The sequence below is a fragment of the Cavia porcellus genome, unplaced genomic scaffold (genome assembly GCF_034190915.1).
Source record: "Cavia porcellus strain 051 isolate PalLab524CR breed Dunkin Hartley unplaced genomic scaffold, mCavPor4.1 scaffold_31, whole genome shotgun sequence".
In the NCBI taxonomy this organism is placed as follows: domain Eukaryota; kingdom Metazoa; phylum Chordata; class Mammalia; order Rodentia; family Caviidae; genus Cavia; species Cavia porcellus.
Genome location: NW_026947514.1, coordinates 13145737 through 13165899, shown reverse-complemented (window position 1 = coordinate 13165899; position 20163 = coordinate 13145737). Strand labels below are relative to the sequence as shown.

Here is a 20163-nt window from a genome sequence, read left to right as displayed (position 1 = left end):
TAGCCCTTCTGCCAGGCACAAATTGGCAGACTGGGAGGACATCTCACAACATGATTTTCTGTATATGCCAGTCCCCATACCACTTCTGGGAAGAGACCTCCTCTTCAAGTTAGAAGTGACTGACTCCTTTACACCAAGCCAGTATGATGCCTGCATTAGCCTGAGACAGATAACTGTAATCTTGAAATTCTGAAAACTCTCCTCCCAGAGGTACAGTTAGGACTTGCCTCTGGGCCTGGCCGTCAACCATACCACCTCACTGTGACCCCTTCCATTGCCATCAGATGTCACAGGAAGCACAGACAAGCATCCAGCCACACATTGGCCTGACAGACTGTTAATCACCTTAGGCAAGATCTCCATACCATTAACCATGCAGCCACTACCTTGCACTCTGTGGTTCCTGACCTGTACACCATTTTAGAATGTTCTAGACTTAAAAGACTTAAAAGATGCCTTCCTCTGCTTGCAAATTGAAGATAAAAGGCCAGCTCACTTGTACTCAACTGCCATAAGAGGTTAAGAACTTTCCCACTATTTTCAGGGAAGCCTTAGCCATCAAGGTTCCCAGAGAAAGGAAAAAATGAGGCTTCAAAACTGCAAAATGTCTATAGCCTGTCAAACTGCTAAAATTCACCTCTCCTGCTCATAAAGCCAGTTCAAGATCTCCCAAAGCTGCCATTGCCCTCTATATATGTTGCCTCAGTCTTCTGCCACTCACAGCCTACTGGGTACAACTTCCTGGACCTAAAATAATGCCTTCTTTTGCCTTTGATTAGCTCCTCAGCAAGCCTCTCTTTGCCTTTAAATAGAAAGACCCCAGTTCTGGACTCTAAAGTCAACTGACCTGGACTCAATCTCTGAGAGGTTCAAAAACTTGTTTCTTCTTTGAAAAAAGCACTTCTGATTAATGACACTCAAGCTGCCTGCTGGAAAGACACAAAAGCTCTGCTATAATATCTGGCAGAAACTGGTTATAAGAAAGAAACACCACACATTTCTTTCCTTCTATAAAACTCTTTATAGAAGCTGCTGGCTTCTATAAAATCTGGATCCTTGAGTTCATAAAAAGTGATGCTTACTCAGACTGTCAGCCCCTGGGAGCACCCAGTGACCTACCTGTGCAAATCCTTGGGTCCAGTCACTAAGGGCTGCCTCCTCTCTTGCCTCTGTGATCTAATAGGCACTGTCTCTCTGACCAAGGAAGCTGACAAGCTCACCTTAGACTGAGCCCAAACTGTCCAGGTGCCACATGCTATACTATGATGAACTTTTCCAAAAAATAGACCCTCTGACAGATGCTGAGTACACGCTATTTACAGATGGAAGTAACTTTGTTAGAGACGAAGTCTGACAGGCTAAATACTAAATATGCTGTGGTCACCTCAGACAAAACTATTTTGGCCAAAACTCTTCTGCAGGAATGTCTGCACAGCAAACTCTTTCCTGCTGCTGCTGCTGTTTGAAAACCTGCCACCAATGACACAAAATAATCCAGCCTAGAGGCCTAAGCCCCCTCTGGGGATCAAATGGACTGAACCAGAAAAACTTTACCTGATATTCCCAGAAGATCAGAGCGAGACCTGCCCCCAACATTTGTTCTACAAGCTCAAGCCACCTGTTTCTCTGCAGCCAGGTCAGGCTTCAGCATCTGTGTCACTGGCCCTGATCTCATGCATTATACAAAAACAGCTTGTAACCACTAAAAGACAAGCTATATCTGTAGACATTCCTGTGCACACATACAACTCAGAGGTAAATTAACTACCTGTATAAGTTTCAGAAATCCAGCCCTAAAAGCACTGGAAAATTTACCTAGACAGCTCCTCTGAGGCTCACTCTGAAGAGGTAACGCACTCAAACTCCTGCTTTGGTCACTCTGGACACTGACCAGTCCATGCACAGCTGAAGCCTGAGGACATCATCCACAAAATTGCTCCATACCTATTTCCCTTGATTTCTGTGCTTTTCTGGCTGTTTATCTCAGTCCTTGCTTCCCTACCCCACTACTAGCTGTGGGTTCTGCCTTAAACTCTATGGATGGTTACCCCAAGAAAATAGAAGAATCAATCAAACACTTGACCAGGATTTGATGAGCATCCAAGGCACAATGGACACTCTCCTAGATCAGAGTAACTCCCTCACTATCCTGCCAGAGTAATGTTACAGAACAGACAGACCTAAATTATGTCTCTTCTTAAAAACAATTTGGGGAAAAACTGTGTAATAAGACGATCTTGGGGAGCCTGGCTAGGTCCCCTCCTAGGATCACTGACAATCCTAATTGTTGGGAGCCTGCCGTATTACCCAGGAGAATATAGCCACAGGATGGCGTCCGCCTACCGCCTTGCTGCTCCCCCGCCCATCGTGTGCCCAAGATGGCGCACACATCCTGCTTCCTGGTTCTTGCTCGGCTTACTGTCCCCGCCATATATGGTAATGATTGATTGCTTCCTTGTTGCCGCCCAATCGCCTGTCCCCACGTGTAATCCCTTGATTGGATAACATTAGCTATATAAGCCCAAGTATAGGAAGTGCCCGACGCACAACACGGAAGAAGCCGTCGAGGACGGACATGTATTGAGGTTGCTGCCCAGTCAATAAAGGTGCTTGCAGAGGCTAAGTGTTCGTGTGCTCCATTCCGCGGGACGGATGAGGCGCCGGACACCTAATGTTACTGCTTCTAGCTGGTTATATCAGAAGATCACATGTAATGTGTCAGCAAAGATTTGCCAGGGAAACTAAAAGAGGGGGAAATGTAACAAAAAACAGCCACCCCCAGCCAGTACATTTTAGTGTTTTGGTTGCTCAGATAACAGTTCCTGTTCCAGTTCTGATTGCTTCTGTCTCTTACAAACAGCTGGTCACTGTGATGCGCAGTTGGTCACTAGGATGCACACTGTATAAAACAATCCCCAATTGACAAGCCATTCTGCCTGCTTGTTTATCTCATATAAGCCCTAAACCACCAGAGATCAGGGCTTGATATTTTGGAACTGATCTCGATCAGTACCCATTGATGTAAAATAGATCTGCCTCCAAAACCCGCATATTGTTTCAGTGTTTCCGTTTGCCACAGCACTGTGAGGCAGCAGACACCTGTACCCAGGCCCACCTGCAATTGAGTCTTGTCTCAGCTAATGAGTCCTTGTGAATGGGGATGAGCAGCCAGGAGACCACAGCCCGTCAGGAAAGATCATTGCAGGCTCTACTAGGACAATGACCACTGTGCTTCCAGATGGGGCACCGGGTCCACCAGTGAAGAATGTAGCTGGGAACAACAGGACACAGTGCAGACTTTGGAGAGTAGCCAGTGTCCCCAGCCTGGGCCCTCGAGAGTGCTGCCCCTTTAGCTTACTCCCAGGCTCAGCCCCTGAAACAGTGCTGAGGTCAACCTGGGGACCACTATACAGTCCCAGGTCCTCTTTGTGGGCTGACTTGCCACACAGTGACATCTGAAGACACCTTCATGCTTCAGTCCTATCTCACAGTCACATCACAGTCAGAAATTACTGCAGCAAGGCCGAGCCAAGAAACAGCCAAAGTCCTCCTCAGAGGAACAGTGAACCTGGTGGTTTAAAACAGCAAGTTGCAATGATATAGAGCAAAATCTCTTGGAGGAGAACAGCACCCAGTGCTTGGGGCCTCATCTGTAACCAGGGAAGAATCATGCTTGTCAAGTCTGCTGGTAGCCACGGCTCCCTACTATTAATGATGCCAATTATTAATGACTGTTGAGAAGGTCTCAAGCTTTCAAAGACCTAAGACGAGAGTGCACCATTAAACAAGGTGGGGGAAGACAAAGGAAAAAAATCTCAATGGCCATTAGGATACAGGACCTTTTCCCAGGCCCTGAGTCTGAGCCTCAGATATAAGAAAGGATAGCAGGACTGAAGCCTGTGGACTGTTCAGACTGCTTTCTAGGAAGAATACATTGCCTTTGACTATCTCACAAGCCTTTCTCCACAGAACAAAGTTATCCTCCTTAATTTTCAAAGCATTTTTTAATTCTGAAAGAAAATAAAAATACAACTAATAGAAGAAAGCATCTTTGTGCTATACCTGATTTTTTTCCTGCCAATAGTTTTCCTAAGTATGGAAAGAAAGACGATACTTTGGATGAAAGCAACTTGTTTCTAAGGCTCAGCTTTGAAAGGGGAGGGTCTTCGGGTTCTGTTTCACCAGGCTGCTTGGGCCTGGGTCTGACCCAGGGTAAAGGAGGCAGCAGAGGCCATCTGTCCCAGAAGACAGAGGGGAGGAGCTGATGTAGAGCCCTGGGCTGTGGGATGTACTGGTGGCTGGTCAGACAGACACACAGACACGGCTCCCAATGCCTGCAGCTATGGCATCTTCATGCTCATCTCTCCTTTAGCTGGGCACACACTGGAAACCAGGATGGTAAATAGTAAAATACAAGACATAGCAATTTCCCAAATCTTGAAAAACAGATGGATATTTTCAAAGATGGGAAAGACAGCAAAGCACCAGAACTTTGTAATTTAGCAATGCCAGCTGACTGAGCAAGCCCAGCTGTACCTCCTTCCCTCCTTCCCTCTGGCCTCTGTGCAGCCACCCAGCCGTCATGCACAACGGGATGACATCTCCGCACAGTGCCCAGGCACACCAGCTTGAAAGGGGTTTACAGAAAGCCCCAGCTCTGGGCCCCCTTTGAACTTCACAAGAGGCTTCCTCTCAGAGCAGCCACTAGTTAGCTCTGCTTTGACGGATCAACTGTCACAGCTGTTGAAACAACAGAAAACATAGGGGTGCTCCAGAAGGCGCGTCCCGGCGCACCTTGAGGGGTGTCGCCACCATCTCAAGGCGCCTTTGGGTATTTTCTCACAAAATGCATTCCTGACAGCTTGGTTGATGCCTGCCAATTTTCCATTACTAATGTGGTCCCTATGAACATGACTGCAACCCACTTTGGGAGCATGTGTGCTCAGTACCACTCCAGATTCCCGATGTTTCAGAGGATGTGAGCTCAGAGCACAGCCTGTGCATGAGACCTTTAGCCTGAAGTCATCCTGAGGAATCTTGGAGTTGTTCTGGTCTTCCCATCCACCCCAAGAAGACAGGCTTCTGCTTTTAGGCCCTCCATGCCCCAGATCCTGTATGGAAGCCTGAAATGTGTTCTTCCATCACTTAACCCCTTTCAAGCTGCTGTGACCCTTCCACATCTCACCCAGACACCCTGGGGGCTCCCGTGAGGTGAGCGGTCCTCCAGCCACACCGCCCGGGCAGTGGTCCCTCAATCTTTCCTGCCCCTTTCCTTTGAAAGGGGTTTAAAGAAAGCACCATCCTGTTGTCTGACCACCTTCCTCTGGTCTGGGAAGAGATCCCCCACCGATCTGGCAGCACTGCTTCCCCTCGGGTGGCCCGAAGCTTAGCCTCCATAATCTCCATGATCAGGGCTTCAGTCCTTTCCAGACCCCAGCCTTCTCCTGGCAACACTGACATTCAAGTGGATGGTCCCTTTGGGCTGTCCCTCTAACATCCTTGTCTCTCTGTTGCAGTAGACTTGCCTAGGGGGTGGCTGATCCTACAGCGGGACACATCAGCTCGCGGTGGGTGGGCAGGCAGCTGTGTCACTAATGCCCCTGCTGCCCTTCCTGTGGTTGTCTGTGCTCAGCCCTCTCTGGCTCCTGGTCCTCTCTGAGGCTGCCCTGGGCACCTCTGGTCCCCCCAGCACTGTCTACTCTGCTGGGCCCTGGTGACCCCGCCATCTGCTGCTGTTGTAACCCTTTTCTCCGTCTGTCAATGCGCTCCAGGCAGGTTGAGGTGCCTGCTAGCACCCCGAAGCACACATTTCCTGCTCAGCAATACCTTCCCTTCCAGAACTTATGGCCTGCCCTCCATGACACCTTCCTTGCTCCCCTCACCCATTCCTCTCTCTCCTGAAAGCCCTTGCTCCTTTCTTACCTTCCAGCCACAAATGCTGCCCTCAAAAGCCCAGGCTGACGTTATCAGAGGGCAACCCGATGTCCCTGCTGCAGAGCCTGTCCGCGTCCTGCTGCTCTGTCCTTGGCTGCACTGTCTCTACGCCCGTCCTTGGCCCGGAAAGTCTGGCTCGGCAGGCTGGTCCGCTGCCCCCTGGGCACCATGGGCCTCTTTCTCCTTTTCCCCTCCTAAATCAGAACTTGGGATGCTCTGTGTTTCATTAATTCATTTGGGTTGCTTCAAGCTAAAGGCTTTTTCATACAGCAGACAAATGTAAATTTATGCATTTATGCAAAATTGATAGGACAAATGCCTTTCGATTTTCTGAGAAAAGTTGAATCACCCATGAATTCCTCCCTCCGTCAAAATTCCTTTGTAGTTTCTGGCATTTTCGGTTCATGGCTCCCCGAGTGCCCGCTGCACCCAGCTGCCGTGTCTGTGTGTCGCTGCAAGCTATTTGCCAGTGCTGAGCACCTCTCATCTTTTCTCTCTTCTTGCTATATAAGTGAATTGGAACACAGAAATGAAGGCTAAAACTATTAGAAAATTGTCAGTTTCCCCTGGGTTTTAATTTACATTTCTCTGACCTTTGGCTTACTTTCATTACTGCTTCTCAAACTGTCATTGCTTTTTAAATTTTATTTATTTAGTTATTGATTTGGTGGTTAGGGATTGGACCCAGGGGGCCTCCTGCATGCCCAGGATAAACTCTACCACTGAGCTACAACCTAGTCAACCTACATCAGTGCTTTTTAACAATGCTAACATGTTGTATGTAGATTGAAAGTTGCTGACAACCTGGTGACCTGGCACAAGCTGCCACTTAGACCCCAGGAATAAATGAGGAACCGCTTTCCACGGGGTGAGCTCAACCTCTGATCTGTTCTCTGTGATCTGCTTCTCCACTCATGACAGATAATGTGACTTCCTGATGTCCAGACAACTCTCTTTGATTGTCCTTCTAGCTCTCCCCTTTCTGAGCACGAGGGACGCCATGGGTACTTTTCCCATTCTCGGGGTTTTTCCCAGAACCTGATCTCCCTCTCGATTGTTCCTGCCTTGCTTGGTTCTCTGGTGGTCTCCATCACATGCTCTTTGAAACCTTGCTTCTCTGGACTGTCTCACCTTGGCCTGGCCTGGCACAGGTTGCCCTGGGCTTCATGTACTCTTCTTCCTGGCTGCCAGGCAATCATCAACGCTCATCTCTGTTTCTGCACCCTCTGCTGCCCAAGTCTGGGGCCCTGGCTCTTTCCTGGACTCAACCTGGTGAAGAGACAACTTTTGACTTCGCTGTTCTGCTTAATCTGGGACTCACACACCAGTCTGGTTTCTTCGAAGGCCTCTGTGACTGAACAAGAGATTTCAATTTCTGTGCTGACTTTGTCTCTATAAGGCACGTGCTAACATTATCCTCATTTCTGTAGCTGAGGAAACTGAGGCACAAAGAGGAAGAGTAAACGTGCCTGAGGCTCCAAAGCCAATGAGGGACAGTGCCAGGACTCTAGTCTAGAGCCTGGAGGGCCATCTTCCCCCGTTCCTCCCTCCAGAGCCACAGAAACACTGCTTCACTGCATAGGTGGGGCAGAGGTGGGTGCATATCCGAGGGCTGTAATGTCTGGGGACCTGGAGGCTGCTTCTTCCCAGGGACCAGAAGGAAGTGGATGCTCTTGGCTATACTGTGCAACCCCACCCCCCGCTGAGGGCCAGTTCTGGGAATGGATAGGGAAGAAGGGGAGCCCAGGTGTATCTTCCTTAAGATCACCAAGCAGGGGTATTCCAAGCCATCCTTCAGGAGCCACCTGGTCATGGCCACTGAGTGAAGCTTCTGATTACCATAATCTGAGCCCCTCAGAACCTGTAGCTTTGCTGCTCTCTACCTGCCTTCAGTCTGGATGGTTTTCCAGATATGTCAGGATGTACCAAGACAGGTCTTCTGAGTCTCTTATTATTACTCTTCTTCACTGGCAAGACTTCCCAAGCTGCACAGTCTCTGGGCCTGGGGCCCCCCGCTGTTGCCACTAGAGGTGGCCGGCAAGGCCCCAGCCTCAGCATGGTCCCTGACTCACCAGCGCCCCTGTGCCGGGCCCAGCACTTGCTCATTCAGAAGGGAAAGCACCAGGCCGTTGTCAGGAGCTCAGGTGTCTTGCAAGGTTCCAAGAGGAAACAGAAAACTCTCCTGGTGCGATTTTCCTATTTGATCTTTTGTCTCATGTGTTCCCCTTGGGGATGAACAAGAAACACTTCTCTGAATAATTCATAGGCCCTGAGGTGGAAACATGCTACCTCTTTTTAATAAAAATACTGGGAACATGGTGTTGATTATACCTCTTCCACAATACTTAGCAAACCTCAGAGAGCTGAAAAGTTCCTAACAAACTCTCCTTATAATAGTGATACAAAAATTAAAACTCATGTATATTTTTAATCAGACTTAATGTTTAGATAATATGAAAAATTATTTATGAAGCTGCATTTAGTTACAGTACTGTATGTTCACAAAAGGAAGTTGAAAAAATTAAGTAGCTGTCATTTATAAGGTTTGATTTACTTTTAAAACTGGAAGTAACTGTCTTCGGTTTTCTATTTAATGAGCACCTACCAGGTTCCAGAAACTCTGTGAGGCTTGTTACGTGAATCATGCCTTCAGTTTCACGGAGCCCACCTGGCAAACAACAGCCCCATTCATAGATACACCAGGCTCCCAGAGGCGGGCAGACAAGTGCAAGTTGAAGTCCGCGTCAGACTCCTCCATTGGTACCTCACTCTCGGTGAGTCAGGAAGTCAGCATTTTCTGCTGAAAACTTGTAGTTATGGCTCAAAACCTTCTATGCTTTGCTTATGAGAAATGGTAAGACAACAAAGGTGTTGGCATCCTTTGGGGAACTGATTAGCTACAAAAACCATATCCTCTCGGGGGGAGATGCCTTCCTTTTGCAAGAAAGACACTGAGGTACAGAATACTTATGGGCTCTCCTGAGATTAAGGACTGGGCAAGTGACACCAACAGGACAGATCTCTGTTCTTGGACTCCTTGTCCAGTGCTGGCTCTCCTGTATCACACGCCATTGACTGCCTAAGGCTGCTGATGGGAAGGGCGCCTCAGGCTTATTACCAGCTTTTCTCTCCTGTGGTTCACTGCATCAGCCATGCCCCATCACTAAGCCTAGCACACAGCCGCAGAATCCGAGCCTCACGTGCAGACCCAGGGAAGGCAGGGTGGCTCCTCCCTGGCCCCACAGGCCTCACTCACTCCGAGTTTCAGTTCCTATAGGAATGCGACAGCAGACAGAAGGCTCTGTGCACAGCACTTTGTAGGGTCCGAACAGAACCCCTGGAGTGATTAGTCTGCTCCCCACCGGACTGATGTTCAGACAGCTGGTGCCAACCCCAGAACCTCTCAAAGATGGTCCAGGGTGGTGGTGGGGGAGCCAGCAGGGCAATGGCCGGGCACCCAGAAGAGGGACGCGTGTTTTGGAAGAGCTGTCACACCCACAGCGTGCCACCTCTGGCATCTCACTCAGGCTCCCTGGAGGCCTCCCCACTCCGTGTGAGTGCTATGATCTTTGCACTGAAGCCTCCCTAGTGTGTCAAGTTTCTCAAGGTGGCTGCTGCAAACAGTGTAGACACCATACTGACAATGACAGTGCCCAGGCAGGGCACAGGGTAGCTGGGAATGCTGGCTAGAAGACCAGCCAGAAGAACCCAAATTGTTCCATGGCATCTAACAGGACTCTAGGCAGTATGGCTGTGACAGTGCATGGTCACCTCGCAGGGTGTGATGTGCACAAATTAACATGGGCACGGCCTGCTGGCTTCCTGCAGGGTGGCAGCCTGGCAAGCTAACTGCATCTGGCCTCTGCTGCCATCCTGGGGAACCCTGACCCAGCAGTGAGGGTCCTGGGCCGGCTTGCACTCACCAGGCGCTGCATGCTCTTCACATGGGTAGGGCTGATGGACAGGGCCTCCTCATACCACCGTCGAGCCTCATCCATGTTTCCTCGGAGCTCAGCCACCTGGCCCCGCATGTACAGGACGTTATGGGACATCGGGAAGAGGTTGGCAGCTTCTTGAGTACAGGCTGTGGCTTCCGCAGGCTTCCCGATGCCAATGTAGACCTCAGCTGTGGGGAGAGAGCAGAAAGCAGATGCTGTCTCGGTCCACTGCCCATCAGAGGCCCTGCGAGACGCTGTCCCTCTGCTTGGGGACCTTTGTATTTGCCCATGGGTGTCTGGCAGGGCCCAGAGCCAGCTGGTCCCCCTCCCCTTGTGGACACAGCTGTGGACCAAGCATCCCTCGGGCCCAGTGGCTCCAGTCTCTTGTGCTGTGGCCTCGCAGGGCAGACATATGTCACCGCCAAGTGGAGGGGGCAGGCCTGCCTCCACCTGGGAGGACCTCCGGCTAGGGCGCCTCGGCATCTGGACAGAGGCTGCCCTGGCTCCGGCCTTGGCTCCGACCGCATAGAGAAAGGGAAGCGTGGGACAAGCCGACGAGGGGCACGCAGTGGCTCTGCCCTCTGGCCTGTCCTCCTGATGCCAAAGCAAGACAAGGCCAGCAGGCCCAGGCTTATGTGAGGAAAGGCATAAAATCAAATGGGTGATCCACAGGACCTGGCTCCTGGCCAGGAAAGCGACCACACCCTAGAGATTTGTAACCATTAACATCAACAAAGCCTTTGAAAAACCAAGCTGCCCCTTTTCACAAAAGCAGGGACGTGACCTTTCTGCAGTTTTAGGACTCCCTCGCCGCTAGGCAGAGAATCCCAAACTGCCCTGCAGCTTCAGCTGCCCCCAAAAGCCACCATGCATCCCAAGTGTGCCTCTGCCTCCTGGGTGTCCAGTGAGGACACTGTGCCCTGTCCCCTCCTGCTGCTTCTCCCAGGACTTTTTCTGCTCACAGCACTCGCCCCTGCCCCAAGCTGGCCTTGGGCTCCTAGGACATCTGAGTCCCCTCTCCCTGTTATCTCCATGCCACCATAGCCACGCCTGGCAGGTACCCTGTCCACAGCCTTCCTCAGTGGCCTGTCCTGGGTGGTTCAACCCTGTCTCCTCGTGCTTGCCTCACCCCTGGCCTCCCCCGGCAGTGAGACGTGGCCGGGCTATGGATCTGCACGTGTAGATTAATGCCTTTGATGTAGCACACACAGCAATCAAAAGAGAATTTAGGAAGACGTTTATCATCTTCCTAGAGTTCCTCTCTGCATTGCCTCTGGAGCCCACATGACACTTCCTCAACCTCGGCAAAGCCTCCTAACCATGTCTTCTCTGGCCTCGCAGCAAGCCGGTCCTCCGTGGCAGCTCCCACCCACCTCCAAGGCAAAGCCACAGCTTCTAAGGACTGCATCCCCCACAGGCCTTGCGCACTCATAGGCAGCTTCTGGGAAGGGGACTGAATCATGGGAGCAAACATCTGATTCACTGCTAGGAGTCATGGCCTGGTCAGAAGAGGGGATCTGGGGATGGCACCTGGAAGGGTGCATCTTCCTCCCTAGCTCCTCCCTTCCTGACCACCACGAGAGTAGTTTCCCCCCACCCAGCCCTTCCAGGGGAGGCGCCTGCCCGAGCCAGTTGCCTGCGGACTGTCATGGAGCCAAAGTAGGCCACTCCTGCATTAAATCATGGTTTCATGTATTGTGTCCTAGTGGCAGGAAAGTGACTAAAACACACAGACAGGTGACAGACTGGCCCAGGGACTTGAACAGGACAGTCCCAGCACAGACTCCTGAGCTCTGAGGGGGCGACACTACGTCAGCTGCCTCCTTGCCTTCTCAGGAGACCCAGCTTAAACAGTGTCACATGCGGGTGCTGTGGGGACAAAGGGAGCCATTCTGGCTTTTGGTTTGGGCCAGGCAAAACCCTAAACCTCCCCTCACAACGATGCTTTCAGGGCTGCTGGATGTTCGAGTAATAGGATTCTCTGGAAGCACTCACTGTATGTCCTCAGTGGTTTGGGTTGCCTGTCACTGTGCACTGGCCCCACCTTGCTTCCAGTGTGGGTCTGTACCATTTCAGGCTCCAGGCCTAGAGCTGCCGTGGGCCCCTTAGGCACAGTGAGCCTCTCTTCCTGACACCATGGGGGAAGCAGGCCTGCCCGGGGAGTCTGGACTGAAGGTTTCTAGACTTTTTACAAGGCAAATGAAGACAGTGGAAGCCTTAAGCCAACGGGACAGTGTAATGTGAGTCCTGTTCCATGAGGGGCCCTTGTGACACTGAGGGGGATGCTCAACATCCCACTTATTACCCTGATTTCCTAAGCCCGGGGCCTGGTGCTCCCAAGTCCCATTGGGAGCTGAAGACACAGCAGCCTCTCACAGAAGCTCTAAGAGGAAATGACAACTAAATAGGCATGATGTCTTAGGTTCCAGGGAGGGAGCTTGGTGGGGGGATTTCTGGCACTGAACAAGGAATTTGGGATAGAATCGAGGGAGGATACAGAAAAGATTACTGAGGCTTTCCAGTATTCCTAAGATCAGCCCTACACATAGTCTTCTTAGTTGGAGCGCACAGCTGGTCCCCAGAACACAAAGCCACACAGCAGTCACTGTGAACTTGTGCTGCACGGGACAGCTTCCTGCGCAGGAGCCATGGCTTGGACAATTACCTTAGCATCCCTTAGCACTTAGTAGGTGCTTTAAGAAAAGTCTGTGGGTATGAGAACATTGAACGAGGGCCAAAATAGGGCAATGATCTCCATGGCTCAGGTCAATGAAGAAAGCCAAAGGCCAGAGAAGCCAGGGCATCTGACATTCCCTGTCCTTTCCAGCAGGTGAAATTCAATTAAAATAAATAAATGAAGGGCCTCTTGAGCTTAAGAGCTCATGGGAACCTGGGGTCAACCAGCCACCAGGAAGAGAAGACTTCAGTGCAGGCTGAGCCCCGGCGCAGGGCGGCTCTGCAAGGTCACTCTCTGAAGAGGATACAGGGGCAGGTATCTGTCCTGAAGCTGGCAGCTGACAGCCTCGAGGCAAAGGTAAGGGTTGCTCGAGTCAAGGGCGCTTTCTGTCTTGTTCTGAGAGCTCTACTAAGCTCTAAGCGTCTGCTCTGTGACTGTGTGAAATGTTAAAATAAAATCTCCTCCTGTGCACAGATCTATAGTTCCCTGGAGCAGGTGAATACAATCCTGATGTTTCTGCTTGGTGTTCGGAGTCAAGGCCTTGCCACCTTCCTGCTTCCTCCTACCCTGGGCTCCATGGTCTAGGGTAGACCATGAGCCCCACCCATGAGCCCCACACTGGCTTCCCCAGATGCTCTGGCACCCATCCTGTCCCGTTCTTCCAGCACTGGGCCCACCCGGGACATGGCTTGCCGTCTTCCCTAGCAGATAGATGCCTTGCTCTGGGAGGGCCTGGTGGAACCCACCTCCTGCACTGCCCACCTTCCTATTTTGATGCATGGCTGCCAAAGTGAGCACTGCCCCATGTTCCTAACTGCCTCATGCTCAGATGGCCTTCAGAAGCTGGCCACTGACCCAAGCTCCACATGTGGTTAAAAACAGCTGTCCTTTTTCAAGGTCAAGTGCTATTTCCAAATGCGGGCCTGCTGCTGGAGGCACCCTGAGTCCCATGCAGATCATTTCCCTAGCCACCCATCCATCCATCCATCCATCCATCCATCCATCCATCCATCCGACACCATCTGGGCCTGCTTCCCGTCAGCTGCAAGGTGCCTGCCTTGTGAACAGGGCTGAACAGGCTGTGTACTGTGTGGGGGGCTGGGCTGATGGGGCTGGGGTCCAGCCTGGACTGTGCTGCAGGTGTAGCTTTGGTATGGCCTTGCACACCTGCCTCCAGCCTACACAATCTGCCCCCTTGAAGGCTTTGTCTGTGAGAGGCGCACCCTTCCAGAAACTCACACCAAGGGGCAGTCAGTGCTTGAGGCAGGACCAGGAGCGACGCCTAGTTCAAGTGCTGGCAGATGTTCTGTGTCACCTGCATCTGACAGGAGAGGAAGTGGCATCGAGCACTCCCTAGTGAGGCAGGGTCAGCAGCAGCAGATAGGAAGGTCCCCTGGCTATCCCTACGACCTTTCTAAACCATTTCCTCTACCCAGAGTCCTGCTTTCCTAGACATAGATGGTATGGGGGGCAGGGGTGTGCCCTAGGGTACACACAGGGTGTCTGCATCTCAGAAAGAACCCAAAGCAAACCTCCTGTGCTCCTACAAACAAAAATCAGTGTGAGGGGCAAGGAGGAAAGGGTCCTATGTTCTGATGGGGTTTCCTGTCACTCTTCTGGAGCCTTGGTCCCCTCAACTCTGGAGCTGGTTTGTGCTTCCTCTGGAGAAAGTCAGAAAGTAAGAAGAGGCAGGGACTCTGCTCTCAGGTGTCACCCACTCTGAGCCCTTGGAGCTGAGCCCTGCAGTCCACAAGCAGAACACAGCCCAGGCCCTGTCCTCGCTGAGGGCCGGGCCCAGGGTCTCTTCCAGAGTCTCTGCTGCAGGTCTGCCATTTACCGCGGAATCTGTGACTGGCTGTCAGTGTGTCCAGACTGACACCTTTCTCTGGGGCTTGAAGGAAGAGCAAGACACACTCTGTTTCTTCCAGGCTGTGACACAGATGTTCTGAGTTCTGATCCATTCTCAGTGGGCCCACCTCTTTGGTCGACCTGGGCTCCCTCATTCAGAGAAGCCAGCAGTGTAGACCTTGGGCTCCTTCCTAATGTCAAACCAACACGTCTCTCTGTATCCTTGAGGGTTCCTGCTGTGCCTCCTGCTGTGGTTGCAAGCTACTTCCTACACCTGGGCCCTGGACCCTTCTCCTACTCTTCTCTTGTCTTCTGGGGCTTCATATCTTCATGTGTGCTGTCTCTCTTCTGTATACTGAGTGTTAGCTTTCTGTGGCTGTGATACCTAACACAAACAACCTACAGGAAGAAAGATTTATTTTGACTCATGATTTTAAAATTTAAGTCCAAGGTCAATTGGCTGTGTTGCCTTTGGGTCTGTGGCAAGGGTGAGCGTCTTGGTGGGAATTCATGGTGGAGGTGGCTGCTCATTGATGGTGGCCAGGAAGTGAAAGAGAAAGACAGGACGGGAAAGGGTCCCAACTTCCCCCTTGGAGGGCACACAGCCCGCGATCTAATTTGCTTCCGTTGGGCATTTAGCAGGTGGGTCTTTTGGGGACACTGAAGATCTAACCATAACCCCGACGGTCTCCATCAGCACATTTCCTTGCCAGTCATCTGCTCTCCTCCTAGCTCATGTTGTTGCTCCAGAGGATTCTTCTTGCAAGGGTGATGTGTGCTCTCCTGCCTCCACTTCCTCACTTGCCACCCGCTCTGCATCCTGCACCAGATGGCTTCCAGCTCCACCACCCCGTGCAAACCAGTCTCGTCAGTGTGCTCAGCAGCTCCCATCCGCCTGATCCAACGGTGCTTTGTCTCCACTGTACTCAGCTTCGAGGCAGCACTTCCTGTGGCCACATCCTCCTTCCAAACGGTTCCTTTAAGAGTGCTTAACTGCGCGCTGAGTGCTGAGCACACTGCATGCTTTATCTTGCGTGACTGTCCCTACTTCCTCCTCTTGCGGAGGATGACACTAGGCTCAGCAGGATTGGAAAGAAGTTGCCCATGTCTCACTGCCAGTGTGTGGTGGCACAAGGGTCCCAACCTCCTGAGTCCCAAGGCCAAGTCCTCGATTGTGCTGCACGGGCCCCTCACCATCTCTTCCTGCTGTGATGCCTCATGTCCTGTTTCCTTCTTGCAGATCACTCATTTGAGTCTCTGTGGCTTTTCTTCTCCTTCCCAAACTATGGAGGGGCAGGGTCTCAGCCTGGCCTTTTTCTTTCTCTGTCTTCATTCCCAGGCCTCTTTACTATACTGGTTGATAAATCCCAATCCCCAAATTTGATGTTTGCAGACCAAATCTGGCAGCCACCTGTCACTTGCATGTCTTTAGGCATCTGACCTGGACTCTGGAATCTCCTCCTCCCCCACGCCATCGCATCAAGGCTGCCTCACTGTAGGACACGCTATCGTCATACACTCAAGCCCAGTGCTCAGCATTCTTCCTGGAGTCCTCCTTTTCCTTCACCCATCATGTCTCACCCACCAGCTCCACCTCAGAAATGCGTCTCAGGAATCCTGTTCTTTCACTTCTGCTGAGACCACCCAGGACCAAGCTGCTTCCTCTGTGGCCTGGACCAGAGCTCCTAAATCCTCGGCTCCTGCAGCTCCTCTGCCTCACCTAGGGGAGGCCTTGTGTTTCCAGGAGGTCACAGGAGCCTACCCTGCTCCTTCAGGCACCAGGCGTGGTGGGAGTTACGTGCTTCTGCACTGCTTTGTTTTACATCTCAGCATCCTTGCAAACTCAAGGAAGGCTGGGACAATGACTGCGACCACAGAGCATAGAGCCTGGACTTTTGTTGCTGCTCAGAGACACTGTGTTGACCAACTGAGTGCCTCCTGGGGTTGGAATGAGGGTTCTGGGCCATGCTGGTTGCCTCTGTGATGCAGGCTTCTCAATATCTGAGCCTTAGGCAAGTGACCTGACACCTGGGCCTCAGTTTCTTCATTGTGAATAAGAATATTCATACTGTGTCAGGTTCTGTTGAGAACAAGTTAACACATACAAAGTCCTGAGACTAACATAATATATATATAAACTAGTCCTGATAAATATTAGCTACCTTAAGTTACAATTAGTCAAAACCGTCCACAGAAGTGGGTAGGGGGTGGCGCCGATCCATCCAGACCGGCAGGGTACTTGGGCAAGCCTGGCCCCCAGAACTCTGCAGTCCCGCTCCCAGGCATTTACTGTGCAGTAGCCTGCATGCCACCTGTCTGGGAGCTGTCATCATCTTGTCATTCCACAGGATCATCCCACAATCCTACTGATGCACCTCTTGGTGCCTGGGAAGAGTCAGGGAGAAGGAAGGACGAAGGGGACAGTCCAGACCAGGGCCAAGGAATCCATGAGAGTATCACAGCTTTAAATTCCCAGTAGAAATCAGAAAATCTGATCTTGCAAATCTAAGAATAGCTGCTGGTTTCGGCTGTGAGAAGTGCCAAAGTGAAAGCTATAATTATTAGTAAGTAACAAGCAGAAATTAACCACCTACCGCCGAGTCATTTTTAGCTGCCATCCCAATGTGGGAATTGAAAGATGGGCACCCAGAAGCCACATGGCTTGGAAAGGCTCTGGTTGAGCTTGGAATTACAATGATTGAGTTTCCAGAGGCCAACAGTGAGGCTTGAGTTGACGAAGGCGGGGTGCATAGTTCCAGGGGCTCCATGCTGAGCAGCAAGGACTCCTGCTCTACCCTAGTTTTCCTGGCTTCTGCCCCAGGAAGACTGCATGGTACCCAGTGCTATCTAGCCAGGCCCTCAAGCTGTGGGCTGGAGGGGGAAAGACCCTCCCTTTGACCTTGTTTATGAGATACAATACATGCAAATGACACCATAAGTAACTTGAAACTTTCCAAAAAAGAGACCCAAACTGGAAAGTTGCTTTGTAAATATGATTAGAAGCCCAGAGGCCGTAAAAAGAAAACAAAAATACAAGCACAAGGGAAATTTCTTTTACACATAATAAAGGCTTAGTAGGGGGGAAAAAAAGCTCAGTATTTAAGATAAATGGGCAACAGCCACAAGCAGCCAATGAAAATACTGTTTTTCATATGGGGGCTGGCAAAGCCCTAGGGTTTTGAGTATCTGTGGTGTCAGCAAGGAAGTGAGAAATGGACGCTCACATGTTGTTGGCTGGCTTAGAAACTGGTATGGTTCTATGGAAGGCATTGTGACAAAATTTATCAACAATAGAGAGTGCAAATCCTTTGCTCCATTATTTTTACATTTTGGAGTTTATCTTAGAGATACAGAACTAACATATGTTATTTAAACACTAATCAACAGAGAACTGGTTGAATTACGGTATTTCCACACCACTTACTATATATGACACTGCTGTAAAAAGTATGAGTCATATGTGACAGTCTTCTGACACCACGGTAAGAGGGCAGCAGGGACAAAGCCCAGCGTGGGATGATCTCCAGAAGGGGCACACATGACCACAGCCCAGGGACCAGGGATAGGAGGAGCCTTTTCCCTCTAGCTCATTCCCACCTTTTCAACTGTGTACTACATGAATGTGTTATTTATTGTTATTTGAAAACAATTTCAATAAAATCATGACACAGGTCAAAACCACCAAGGATCAAACATGGCCACCAGATGTCCTGCTGAAATCTGAGGTTCTAAGGTAAGGGGTGTCCCGAGTAGAAGAGTGGGCCCCCACCACACAGGAAGGGGACCCTCTGTGCCCAAGCACCCCTGGTTTCCTGAGTCTCTATTTGCAGCTTTCTTCCGAGAGCCATTGGAGGCTCAAGTGTCCTCTTCACCTCCTTGCCATCAAATGCATGTACAAGCAACTCGGACACAGTGGGATGGAATGTGAAGGCATCTTGAGTGACCTTTCTTGCAAGACTCAAATCTAGAGCTACCACTGCAAGCTCCTGCTGCACACAGTTCACTGGAAAAAACCCTAAGAGAATCCCACAAATGTCAAACATCATGGCCTTGGGTGCTGGGCCTTGATCCAATTTCTCTAAAGCTTGCAAAATTGATGACATCTGGCAGTGCTGCTGGAGCTGATGATGGACACAGAAGTAGATGCCACCTGGTTTCCATGAACTGCCACAAAATGAAGTTACCTTTGTTTTGCCTTTTAGATCAGTAGAGCTCAAACCATATGTGGTACCTCCTGATGATTCAGTGGTAACTGTTTTTCTGAATTTACCTCTTCATGACTATGGGGCTATATAATTCTAAATTTTGACTCATGTGTGGCTTTGAAAGAGCACACATCCTACTGGCTCCATTCACTCACACGTCACGCAGTGTTCACGACACCTGTACAAGCACATCTGCCTGGAGGTTAGAAGGCATGTGCTTTTACAGTTCAAGTCCATTAACCTATGTTACAGTCACACATGTTGATTAGTAATGAGACCCTTATTCTGTCCTACAAGCCACAGCAATGATGAAACATATGTAATTACATAAAATTTTAAGAATAGCTCTGGACCTTGGTCACCAAGTTCTTAAAGTTTCAATATGCAACTACAAAATTTCCTCTCTGAGTCATGGCAGGTTACACAAAGAAGGGCAGAGTTCTTAAAGAACTGAGTGGGGGACAGCAACCATCAGGCAAAGCTCTGTGGACTTTGGGTCATCAAGTTTTCCAAGCAGCAAGCAAGAGAAGCCCGCTGGTGAGGTCGGAAGCAAGTCTAGCTGGGAGGATCACTGCCGGCCCTTTGGGCTTTAGCCTCTGCTCTTCAAAGACTCAATTTCTGGCTGAGTTTGAAAGACAGCTCTGCTCCTAGCCCAGCCTTAAATCTCTTTCAGGCACCTACTCCTTTTCTTGCTGAGACCCATGGGCACTGCTCACAGAGGTGACTGAGCAGGACCTTGTCAGACTCTTGGGCCGGGTTTATCTGTCACAGAGTGGGGGTGGTGGCCTTGCTGCAGGGTCCTGGCCCTTGGAAGCAGCCTGTCTGTGACCTCTCCGGGGAAGAGCACAATGCTGTGCAGCGCGTGCAGTGGGGAGGATTCACTGTACATGCATGAATCAGCCCTCTGCTGCGCTTCCGCTCTCGGGATTATAATTAGTTAATTTATGGTGGTTGCTATGACTCAATTAAACATGCCAACACAGAAAATGCTGTCTGGGTGGGGCCTTGGGACTGCCAAGCCAGGTAAATCCAACTGAGCTTTCATGATGCACAGGTCTCCGCTGGGGACACACAATGGAGTATCATACAGTGGACTTGGGCAAAAGGAGTAAAGAAACAGACAGCTGTGGGTAACACACACACCCTCCCCACCAAACTTGGGTTTCTGGCATGCATCTTGCTGAGAATGAATCTTAGAAGGCTCAGGCAGGGTCGTGCAGATAGTGTGATAAAATTTGAGGGACAGAAGTTTTATGAGAAGTAGAAATATGCAAGCAAATCAACAGCCAGCATTAACTTGGGAGCTCTGTACAGTGGGATTCTCACTGTTCTGAAATGCTGGACTTATCTCTGGAATTTCCAGCTGTGCAGAAGCGTTGCTCTAAGCCAGTGGATTTCTGTGCAACTTGGGCAGGGGTGATTATCCCTGCTGCTGGGCCAGTTTCTAGGCCAATGGCTTCTGCTGATGCCCTCTCAGTTAGTTATCAGGGGCCATCAGAGAAGGTGGGACCAACAAACATGTTTCCCCTGCCCTGGCTTTGATAGACACTGGTGTTGCAAA

General features: G+C 50.6%; 1 protein-coding gene across 6 annotated transcripts in view; it reads right to left on the bottom strand.

Annotated features, from left to right (window-relative positions):
• Ttc7b (tetratricopeptide repeat domain 7B) overlaps positions 1-20163 on the bottom strand; it is a 249360-nt gene that overhangs the window by 23412 nt on the left and 205785 nt on the right. For all 6 annotated transcript variants that reach the window (XM_063240840.1, XM_063240837.1, XM_063240838.1 and 3 more), the window contains one exon: positions 9858-10060. In XM_063240840.1, the coding sequence (XP_063096910.1) occupies positions 9858-10060 (203 nt within the window). The remainder of the gene's footprint in view (positions 1-9857; positions 10061-20163) is intronic.